Raw genomic sequence first — 11,351 nt, 5'->3', positions numbered from 1 at the left:
TATGGGAATTTTGCGATCGAGGTTATTTCGTAGCATTTGTGGAGTGTAGCTTGAATCCATTAAATTGTGTACATTTGCCAATTTGGCGTCCATCGATCTCTGCGACGGGCATATCTTCATCCTATTTTCGTTTCCACCAGTTCAATGACAGCGGGTACATTGTCGATATCTGAGTTGTCGATATCTGAGCATTTGAGTTTTCCTGCTCAGGTCTAAGCCTCAATCAGACAGCGATGGCCCAAAGGCGCCATCAAGAAAAAGCACTGCATTACCATCTCCGCATCATTCATCCCTTCCTTGGTGGAGATATGCGCCTCGGGGAATTTCCGGAAAAAAAAGAGCGGTCGCCAGTCGAAGTTCGACGCGAGCAAGGTGCATTCCAATGCAAACTAATTACTGTTAATTCTTGAGACTTTGGAAATTGTGTTTCAGGATAGGAACGTACTTCGTGATCCTCCTCCAAATGGCAAGGAGACATCTTTCATCTCTTTGGTGGTATTCTCCCATCGTTCGGGTTTGAAACTATTACCCTGTTAACAATATGCAGCGTTAAGATCTGAAGAGTAATACTTACCTCTCCGGCTCAGGGAAAATTCCAGGGTCCCGATGAAGACTATAAGACTGCGTCGAAACAGTCGACCCACCAGGAAGGAAATACCCATTAAACTGCGCCCCCTCAGCCGGAACGGCACGCGGCATGCCAAAAGGCACAGCACTATACAAACGCAATGTCTCCGTAATGACATTATTCAAATATGGCGCATTTCGTAGATCCCGATCCGAGACAGGCTCAGGGAGAGCAGACAACTCCTGGACGAGTCTTGTTCGGATCCGCGGGTCGCGACAGACAGAGTAGACCAGGTATGTGAGAGTCACGGCGGTCGTATCACTTCCAGCGACTATGTATCCTTGTGCTTCGCTTCGAATATCCGCATCACTGAGCCCGCTCTTCTCGACGTCGAAGATCTTGGTGAAGAGGGTTGATGTTGGGTTTGCTGGGTTTGCTGCGAGATGGTTCTTGTAGCGCTGGATGGACTGGTATGCGTACATGCCGATTCGCTTTCCGGCTGCGGCAGAGGTGCTGAAGGGTGGAATTGGAATGTAGGCACCTAGTTTGACGAGGCCTGGGAACGTGGTGCGGATTGGTTGCATGCTGGAGATTTTTTCTAGGTCTTTAGAGTATTGGGTTGGCTGTGATATTCACATTAGTTTGTAATCTCTTACATTTTGGAGCGGAAGAACTAACAGTCCCGGCCTCGAGCATGCGGAAGGACTCGCCGAAGCTCAGCTCGCCGATGATATCCGTCGCCATGAACAGCCACCACTTGAAAACGTCCGCCGCTCCACGACTTTCCATCTCCTCCGTGATACGCTCGATAGCATACAGCACCCGACTAGTGATCTGGGGCTCAAGATGGCTAAGAGAGGAGTCGGAGATGGGAGACGCCAGAAGTCGGCGTCGGGACGCGTGGAAGCCGGGGTCGGTCGTCGTGAACATGGTATGAATGTTTCCCGGGACCAGGTCGCGGTAGAACTTTGGCTTGAGGAATTTGGTGTGAATCTTGTGGATTTCCTTCACAGCGGCTGCATCGCAGATGTCGACTCGGCCTGGGCTGGTACGGACGATGGGGCCTTATAAGCATCACGGATGTCAGCACTTTATTTGACCAAGCCAAAGCATGGCACGCGTGGGTTTATGCTTATTTCTCACCATATTTCTCATGCAGACTGTGCACGTAGTATGGAATCTGACCGGTCAACCAGTAGTAGTCGTACAGCAAGTTTGTCCATCTCGAGATCTCGGGTCCGGGGAGATGCCGGAGGGGGTTTGTGAGGCGCTGGAGGAGAAATATCTGTAGTCGAGATAAAGTTAGCCATGCGGACGATATCCGTGGATCGCAAAACCATACCACAAGTGCTGCGCCCACGGCTGAAGTGAGCAGCGCTGGGATATTGAGTGTAGAGAACCGGGCTATAATTGTTTGCAACATGATGGAATGTGACTGATTGCTGGCTGGCTGGCTGTTTGATCGTTCGACTGTTGCTCTTTTAAGAACTTGGTCAGGCGGGGAAATTTTCTTGTGACATCCTCATCGGCAAGGTAAGCTCCGACGCCGACGTGATTTGTCGCGGATGGACTCTGCAAGGCTGGAATCATCTTGCCGCTTACTGGTGGAATGCTCGCTGCAGGTTGTCTATGCGGGGGCCCGATCGGTCGTTCGTGAACGGCCGAGGATGATCGTCGCGAGGCTGCAAGTTTTCGGGCTTAGGAAAAGTGCTTGCCCCGACCGGTGCACATAAGTTGGACGTAATATCAGCGCGGATGAACTTTAACGGGCCGAAATGTTTTCTTAAAAGGAGTTCGGAAGGGAGCTCATTGAGTAAGTGATGTTTTCTCCGGAGATCATCCCACCACCCCCCTCCCCCCAATACCTGCCTGAAACTGCCACTGAGCGCCCCAACGCGGTCAGGTTGTCAAGCTTCTTCCACCCTCCATGGTTATCTGCCCTCTTCATCTCTGTGTCTACAATAACCCTTCGCGACACCATTGTGGGTACATGGTCAGGGACTCTGGTTCTGTGCGATGTTTCACCTTAAAGATGCGGGCGATGAGAAGCCCCGAACATTTCCCGATTTTCGTCATAACATAGTACCAATGGAAGCTCTTCGCGTCAAATGCGACACTCTATGGAATACTTGCAAACTTCGCAAACTGGATGGCGATTCAATCGTGTCTTCCACTGCCTGAGCCCCTGATCGCCTTAGCCTGTCACTCTGCTGTCAGTCTCGCTTCACCAAATCGCCCAGAATAATGTGTTTGTTTCCATTATATGACCAAGAGTGCTTGACCAGCATCTGCTGACAGACATGACATCTCTAACTTCAGTAAAGAAAAGATGCTTTTACAGGGTTATTAAAAAGCATATCCATTTTGGTCGCATTTGGGGTCCCTCTTGGATTCCGTATCATCCTAAGTCGGGCATGAGGATCGGTACGAAGCCCGAGAACCTTGCGATGGGAACTATTAACAGCACAGCCACAAGAACTTATCAGCTCTCGCCCATTCCTCTAAAAGTCAAGAACCCAATCTTGGCAAGGCACAATCTACTAATGTCCGACAAACACCGAATCGTCCGAAGCGGGTTAAACTAGATTTGGTCAAAGAATAACTACAGACGAAAAGCCACTCGTGGAGTTTTAAACGACAAGCCTCTCGCTCTTAGACACTGATGACGTGATACCCTGAATTGGGCATGTGTACTAAGATCGCCAAGCCCGTCTTAGCTTTCGATTTTAGCCTCAACTCTCGACGATCGGACCAGTCATAATGCGCCATTGTCCCCATGGCTAATCCTCGGGTATCCTCCGCGTGAGATTGAGATCCGAAAACAGATTTACTACTAGTGATGTATTTGGAAGATGCCTGTTTTGTTAGCAGGAAGCAGGCACCAGGGTTCTAATTCTCTGATCATTCGGAATGAGTAAGTGTGTCTGCTTACTTGCCGGCAGTGTTTTACTGTGGCTTAGATCCTAATCCTGCTCTGTGATGTGTGTCATCCCTGATGTTCTTGCAGGTATAAAGATCGCACAACCACATGAATACCTGCCAAAAAACCAACGCAATTTCTTACGCAGCTGTCGTCAATAATTCACTATGATGCTTGGGATGATAACTATAGCTGCGACATTGTCCAGTCTCTTCACAAGCGCCCTCGCCCACAAAACACAATGCACAAAGAAGACCTTCGCTTCGTTAAAAGTGAAAAATATCGAAATCATCTCCTTCAACGTGACAGCCGCCCGCGGCTTTTCCACCAGCGGTCGAAACGCAACAGGAGGCGTGGGCATCATCCCTGACATCCCGGGAACCCCTGCACCCACCTTGGACATCTGTCTCATCGTATTGGCATATACACACCCTGGAAAGAACGATGTGGTCAATACATACATCGGACTTCCCCTCGATGCCAAGGACTGGAACTCCCGTTTCTTGATGGATGGTGGTGGGGGCTGGTATTCCGGTGGCGAGAGCGAGGTTCTATCTCCCGTCTTGTCGGGGTATGCGTCTTCTTCAACGGACGGGGGACATGATAATACTGCGTCAACGGTTGATTGGGGTCTCACGAAAGATGGGAAGACCAACTGGCCTGCTCTCTGGGACTTTTCGAGTGTTGCTATCGCCGAGGCGGCTGTTCTTGGGAAGCTAGCGACGAAGATATATTATGGTGAGTCTCCGAAGTACTCATATTGGCATGGTTGCTCGACTGGTGGACGACAGGGACATGCCATGGCACAACTCCATCCGGAACTCTTCGATGGAATTGTGGGTGGTGCGCCGGCGGTTAGTTGGGATAAGTTTGCTGCTGCTGGGTTGTGGGCGCCGTTTTTGTCTCAGCTTCTTGGTATGAGGCTCTTCTGCATTTCTTTCTTTACTCTGACATTTGCTAATTAGTGAACTATTAAGACACACGGCCTCCCAAATGCGTTCTCGACACATTCACCAGCGCGGCCACCGCAGCCTGTGACGAACTCGACGGCGTAAAAGACGGCATCATCGCCTACCCCGGCCAATGCCACTTCAAAGCATCCTCACTCGTTGGCCAAACAGTCTACTGCACAGAGCCAGACGGCAAAATCACGATAACCAAGAAAATGGCCCAGCTGGTAGCCGCAATCTGGGAAGGCCCCCGGTCCTCAGACGGACATTTCAAATGGTATGGCTTCCACTATGACTCCAGCCTCGCCTCCATGCTCGGAACAACCTGTAAATCCGTCGACGACTGCACTGTCGTCCCCTTCCCCATTGCCGAAGACTGGGTCAAGGTCTTCCTAGCCCGTGATCCATCTTTTACCCTCGAAGGTCTTACACGCGCCGACTACGACAAGCTCTTCCGGCAGTCTGTTCGTGAATATGCTCCTGTCATCGGAACTGGGAGCGTGGACCTTTCGAAGATGAAAAAAGCTGGAACGAAGATGCTTGCTTGGCATGGGATGGCTGATCAGCTTGTTCCAACAAATGGAACGGTTGATTACTATGATCGTGCCAGGAACTTTGATCGTCATGTTGCGGATTATTATCGCTTTTTCCTTGCCCCGGGTGTGACTCATTGCGGGTTTGGAAATGGTTTTGATCCTAGTAATACTGTGTTTGATACGCTTAAGGCTTGGGTTGAGGAGGCTGCAGTTCCTGATCGCTTGGAAGCTGTTGCGGCTGCTGTTAGCCCTTCGAATACTTCGGAGACTCGGACAGGATATCTCTGTCCTTATCCGCAGGTTTTTACCTTCATTGGTGGGGATCCAAATAGTCCTTCGTCATTCACTTGTGTTTGATGATTGAGTTGAGGAAACATTTGTCGTTGGTGGTGAGATGGCTATTGTATCAGATATACACAGCTCTTAATGGCTAAGAACTCAAAATTGCATACGACAGAAACGATTCAGTCATTATTCCTATTTCGTAACTTCGTTTGTCAGGCTCACTCATCTGAGGGCTTTACGTCGTACTCTACGTCGGTTCTGATAATGTATTTTGCGCCCTTCCGTACTCCAGTACCCTCATGCAACAGCGCTCCATTTGCTTCACCATGCGGGAAAATAGCGACAGAACCCATCACAGGTCGGACGGGGTATGCATTAAGGGTCCCTTCACGGGCAGCCGGCAAGAAGAAAGTCGTCTCCCCACCCTCGAACTCATCGTTGAGATACAACAAGAAAGTATACATCGAGCTTTGCTTCTTGTCTTCGGGCGAAGCATCGTATACGTATGTGTCGTCGGGGAGAATACCGGAAGGAGGCCAGGCTCCATCGATGTGGCAGCGATACTCAGCGCCGGGCACGTATCTGTACACACGGAATCGACGGTTGATGCCCCGGACCAGCCGGCCGTTGATGGAGGGTGGCACGTAGGACGAGATGCGAGACCAGAGCATATCGTGGAAGGTCGTGTCAATGACCCAGTAGAAATTGTGGGCGAGAATGCTCATGTCGCCGTCCTCGCGCAGGGGCGCGTCGGGGAGGAAGTTGACGGATTCACCGGCTGCGATGATCGCCTTGCATTCGTCTGGGGAGAGAACGTTCATGGCAATACCAAGGCCTGGCACGGCCGGGTGAGGGTGGTATGTAATTTTTGGTGTAATGGGCGATAGGGGGACGGCATTTGGGGCGGTTGTGTAGAGGATGGCGGGGTGGTGGTTTGGGGGCTTGCGTTGAGGGCCGGGGGTCTCTTCGATGACCCGTAGGGCGGAGTGGGATTTGGGGGCATCGTTAAGAATCGACTTGTCGAGGACGGATTCGTAGATGGGGAGGGAGGGCGTTGAGGGGCGGAGATCCCAGATGGACTGGAAGGCGATGGGGGAGGTGGAAGGAACGGCGTGCGGACTGTTGTCGATGGGCGTGCTGACCCTCAGGATGGCATCTAGAACGCCGAGCAGCTCCAGATCCCTCGGGGTGCGCTCTGCCTGGGGATGATTGAGCGTATCTGGGTGAGTTGACAGGCCACTGACGACGTCGAGGTCTCGCACCCAGCGACACAATGATCCGATCTTGGGCTGCTCACCCCGGATCCGCATCTCAGCGAGCAAGACTCGAGCGTCGACATATTTCTGGTCCGCCAGGGCGCCGGTGATTCGAGCTGTGAGGTTTGCACCCTCTGATGAGAATATTAGTGGCAACTCCATAGGATCCGGTAATGCCGTGACGTACCCGCAGCGTTGGCTCCTGTCGTGCACGACTGACGGAAGTCATAGACGGCAACCCGGAGATCCTTGCATGCCTTCGACTTGGTCAAATTGGGGTATTGAGCGAGAGTAGTAAGCGTTTCGATGGTCACGTCGAGTTCTTCGTCCGAGATGACCGTGTTGAGGTGTTTCGGCTCGACAGTGCCATCCGGGGGTGGTGTCAAAACGGTTGAGGCTTTGGAGACTTTCTGGGGAAGATCGACTTGCGTATTGCGCTTGCGCTTCGCAGCTTTGGACTTGCCCATGGTGGTTGGGCTGATCGCAATGCAGCTGATGGTTGACAATCGATAAAGGTTGATAGTGGTGGGGATGCGATTTTTTGTGGATGCGGAAAATCGAATTCCCGGCTGTCTCCACATGTGGCGGAGGTATACATTCCGAAATAGTCCATCATGTTCGAGTTTGAATCAGTGATATTCTACTTCTATTTTATCTCAGTTTCCTCTCTCTTATTTGTATTTTCAAAATTGAGTGTGGGGGTGTATTGAATACATTTGGGTAGTGAAATTCGTGCTCAGGGCTATGAAACGAAATGAGACCCAAATGAACACTAAACTGGAGAAGGAAAGGAATATCTTGGTACACCGTAGGAAATAATTTAATATCTCTACATGATCTCTTTTCCGGTGATCTATTCTGGTCTCATTTTGTTATGACCTCAATTTCGCCTCTCCAGGTCAAAAAACTCGCCCACGTCTGTTCCTTTCTTTGATCGCTGCAACTCCCCAACTCTACATCTAACGTTCCAATTGGATGTTTCAGTAGTAAAGTTACGTTGCGAACATTTCTTTAATTTAAAAGGCTACTTCTAGTCTTTTCATCTATTCATCGTCGTATGTGGAAGATGAGACTAATATATACATCACTCGGCGGTGTCGAAAGGAATTCTTTTGAGCATTTACAAACCATGTGACCCAGCAATATATCGCGGTCTGCTATGAATCATTAATGCTGCGTATGATATTACCATCACTACCCGACCGCAGCTATGTGACCGTTACACTACTGCTTACTAACTGAGTACAGTAGTGGTGGTCGTACATATCATTTTTTGTATCGAACATCCGTAGCAGGCTACACCTGGACAGCGGCAATTTCCATTATGATCACCCAAAATTCACCGGTTAGCCCAAGTACGCTGGGGAGCAGATCGTGACAGCATCCTGGAAGCCATGCAACATCTTGTTCACACCTGTGAAATTGATCATGCCGGTCTACCAAGAATACACCATCCAAGAAGTGACCAGTCAGCCGAGATCCATATCAATCTCATCGCTGCAAGATTGCTGTCATCAGTTCACTGGCCTTCAACCAGCCCGCTCAATCTGTAATATCGATAGACGCGAAGGAGAGGTAACAACGAAGTTGCGGTTAACAGCCCACAGGTGCTGTTCCCAGGTCCCGCGCAGATTCATCCCATGCAACGATTAGACGAAGCCTGCCCTTGAGGACGGATAGCGTCCCCAATAACCCCAGTTTCGATATTCTGCCATCCACTGGACCAATTGCATTGATTTCATCAGTACACCCCACTTATAGTGACACATGTATGTTGTTTTGAACGCACATCTGTTTAAACTTTCCGTATCCACTCCACCAGCCCGGATTTCAATATTTTCTGCATGCTGTCAGCTGCATGTGCGGGTAGCTGTGGCTTCATCGCCCCATCCCAATACTAGCTTAGAACATGCGAGAATGCTGGACCTCGGCCTACACCAAGCACTGAGTTCATATTACCAGGGGAGCAAAGTGGGTTATGGGGTCAAAGCCGGCCCGTGCCGGTATTATTGTATGTGAACTCGACGTGGTATAAGGTTGTTGCCTGGCGTGATCGTCCATTATTTTGACGAAAAATGTTCGGTATGGGTTCATTCTGCTCTACCAATTGGGATTGGGGGATGAGGAATTATTTGAAGAAAGTCTGCTGGCTCGAAATTGGCTTCACACTTTGGGCGCGGAAAGGTGATCTGTGTGGTTGCAAGAAACCGGGCTTCGGCGCCTTCCCCTCGCTTCCAGGCCGGTGGGAATTAATATCGGATCGATTCGGCACCAATATGAGGTACATCATTTACACAGGCTCGTACACTTCTGATCTTTGTTTATTATCAAACATTAACGATGACACATCGAGATATATCGCAAAAACCAAATTTTAGCACGCCAAGATTGAAAAAAGAGACTAGATACACATTATATTAAAATCATAATTGTGGGTCATGAGAGTCATGTCGAATCATGAATCGAAGATGGGCCCATAGGCTGGAATCCCTTGGGACTCGAACTCATAGATAACCTTCTTGGTCATCGCAGGGTTACTAATGACGAACACGGCCTCGGCGCCAAACTCCGTCACTTGCTGGCGCACAGTGGGAAGCATATCGACACGACCATCGCGACTGGTGTCGAAGATGATCGGGTCCGGGCCCATCTGGTGGACCAGATCCATGACACCTTGGCCATAGGTCTTGACCGGGGTGCGAGTCTGCCAGATCACCTTGATCACGGGGCGGTTTTTGTCGCCGAGGAATCCGAGACAGGGGCCAATTCCAGACCCCGTTGTCACGATGATGATCCGATTGAAGACACGCATGCCATAGCCGACACCGCGCATCAGCACAGCTCGCTTCCAGAGGTAGTCGGGGGGATTTTGGATAGTGTCAGCTGTCCAGTCTCCTGCCTTGGATACCACGATCGACCAACTCCTTCGGTGGCCGTGGCCGTGCGGCTTCATAGCCTTCTGAGGCTGTACAGGCTCTTGAGGCTTCTCGGATTCAGATACCTGCGGTGCCTCGGACCGGGGCTCCTGGGGCTTTTCAGACGCCACATTTTCAGTGGACTCGGGGTCTGGGAAGCCGGCGAAACTGTGCCAGTCGCGGAGAGGGTGCTTCGTCACCTGGATACCCTTGGCAAAGGCAATCGGGGTGTGATCGAAGTGGACTCTCGTCGCATGTGTTGACAGAGGTTCCGTCTGGACCTTGATCTTCCGCAGCAAAATCCAAGGATGAGCCACGGCGAGAATCGCCGCGATCAAAAGCCAGAAAGCAGGGAGGGTGACCAGGAAGTAACCAAAGGTCTCCTTCTGGGCCCTGCTGACCTCGTGGACGAAGATCATTAACAGTACAACAAATAGGGCCAGAATAAGCCACGAAGTAAACCGATGAGTGAGCTCGAAATAGTCGTGCATCTTTCGTCGAAATGTGGGGTATGCAACAACAACCATCACCAGTAAGAGAGCCAGAATGATGTAGGAGACGACAATCGGCGCGGCCGAAAATCCAGCATCCGATGCCGTGCTGATGGGCGAGTTGGTAAAGTAGATATTTGACACCATTGCCACGAATCCAATATACCAAACCAAAGACGCAGTGCCGCAACCACTGTGAACACCGCCATAGTGAGCTGCGTTGGCGGCTCTCCGACGAATCCAAAGTGGCCAGGATCTAGGCACTGAACAGACGACTCTGTAGATGGCATTGACGACCATCGGGTGTCGTGCAAGACCGCATGCGACGAGATTTACAGCCGTGGCATCTACCAGGGCCAACAATTGGCGATTCGAGATCATCACCCAGAGAAAGACAGCCAAATTGGCCAAAAAAACCAGCCCAAAGAGGCGGCGATACACGGTGAGCACCTCATAGCGCAAACGTGAGAAACGTTTGCGCTTTGGTTGGTCGGCTTGCGCCTCGAGGTCATCTGGATCGGCGAGCTTCTCGTTCTCCGGCGCAGGCTTCTTGGAGAAGTAGAGCTCGAAGATGGTATTATCAGAGTTCAATCGGTTGTGGACCACCTTTGCCGGGCGATTTGGCAGGCCCAACTCTTTCCGTGAGTCGTCCGCCATGGCAAAGGATAGGGGTATATCTCAGGGATATTACCACAGGAAAGAATTGAAGAAGAGTTGAGGAGCGGATCTGTCCCAAAGGCAGAAACAAATAGTTTATCGTGTGGGGGGGGGGGGCTTCGAGGAGTTCAGCTTCGCTCGCTGGCGAGTTTTCATGGAAAGTCTCTCGCGAAAGCCCCATCGTTCCCGGTTTACGCATCGTGGGTGGAGACCTGACAGCCCCAAAAAGATTGCTGGGGCACGCTTAGGGCAGTGATTAACATCAGCTGGCGTCAGAAGATTTCCCTCGCATCCACGGTTTTTTTAAGTGACACCCACGAACTATCTTGCTGATCGCAGCGCCGGCCGCCCTGCCACCGTGGACTCCGGTCCAGCGCAAGATCAACAGTGGACCCCTCATGGGCAAGTCAGAAAGAGTCCACATCGCCGGTTTGGGCTTCGTGCGATTCCATTTACGGTTGTGTGGGATCGCGTCCACGTTCGGGGAGTCTCGGCCGTCCCCACGGTGGAACTTAATCACACAAGCTGTATGCACCTAGCTATGCAGACCTGGTTTTTAGTCAAGTGTGTCAGTATGCCAGTACCTCAAATGATTCTCTCTCGACGGAGGGATTGAAATGATCGGGTGCAGCGGTGAGAAAAGAGAACAGAGTCTCCACGGGAAGAACCGGGACCTTCCACACGGAGGAACAGCAAGCACCGAGACGCTAATTGGGTTAAGCGGATATTAAATCCCATGCCTTGCGTCCTCACGTTTTCGCCATCCCCTGAGT

General features: G+C 51.0%; 4 protein-coding genes across 4 annotated transcripts; 1 reads left to right on the top strand and 3 right to left on the bottom strand.

The window, feature by feature from the left end:
* Positions 1-282: 282 nt before the first annotated feature.
* N7532_001174 (cytochrome P450) lies at positions 283-1,991 on the bottom strand (the record flags this gene model as incomplete). The annotated part of the gene is made up of 6 exons (XM_056613668.1): positions 283-389; positions 446-522; positions 575-1,191; positions 1,247-1,632; positions 1,712-1,853; positions 1,911-1,991. 6 exons carry the CDS (start codon positions 1,989-1,991, stop codon positions 283-285), a joined length of 1,410 nt encoding a protein of 469 aa, XP_056478709.1.
* Positions 1,992-3,655: 1,664 nt separating this feature from the next.
* On the top strand, positions 3,656-5,331 carry N7532_001173 (uncharacterized protein; the record flags this gene model as incomplete). The annotated part of the gene is made up of 2 exons (XM_056613667.1): positions 3,656-4,403; positions 4,466-5,331. 2 exons carry the CDS (start codon positions 3,656-3,658, stop codon positions 5,329-5,331), a joined length of 1,614 nt encoding a protein of 537 aa, XP_056478708.1.
* A 146-nt stretch (positions 5,332-5,477) lies between these two features.
* Positions 5,478-6,982, bottom strand: N7532_001172 (prolyl hydroxylase family protein; the record flags this gene model as incomplete). Its single annotated transcript, XM_056613666.1, has 2 exons — positions 5,478-6,649; positions 6,703-6,982. 2 exons carry the CDS (start codon positions 6,980-6,982, stop codon positions 5,478-5,480), a joined length of 1,452 nt encoding a protein of 483 aa, XP_056478707.1.
* Positions 6,983-8,970: 1,988 nt separating this feature from the next.
* Positions 8,971-10,578, bottom strand: N7532_001171 (uncharacterized protein; the record flags this gene model as incomplete). The annotated part of the gene is made up of 1 exon (XM_056613665.1): positions 8,971-10,578. One exon carries the CDS (start codon positions 10,576-10,578, stop codon positions 8,971-8,973), a length of 1,608 nt encoding a protein of 535 aa, XP_056478706.1.
* Positions 10,579-11,351: the final 773 nt, after the last annotated feature.

The sequence above is a fragment of the Penicillium argentinense genome (genome assembly GCF_028826775.1).
Source record: "Penicillium argentinense strain IBT 30761 chromosome Unknown utg000002l_segment0_segment0, whole genome shotgun sequence".
Taxonomy (NCBI): Eukaryota; Fungi; Ascomycota; class Eurotiomycetes; order Eurotiales; family Aspergillaceae; genus Penicillium; species Penicillium argentinense.
Note: the sequence above shows the minus strand (reverse complement) of the source record. Positions and strands in the feature narration are given on the sequence as shown.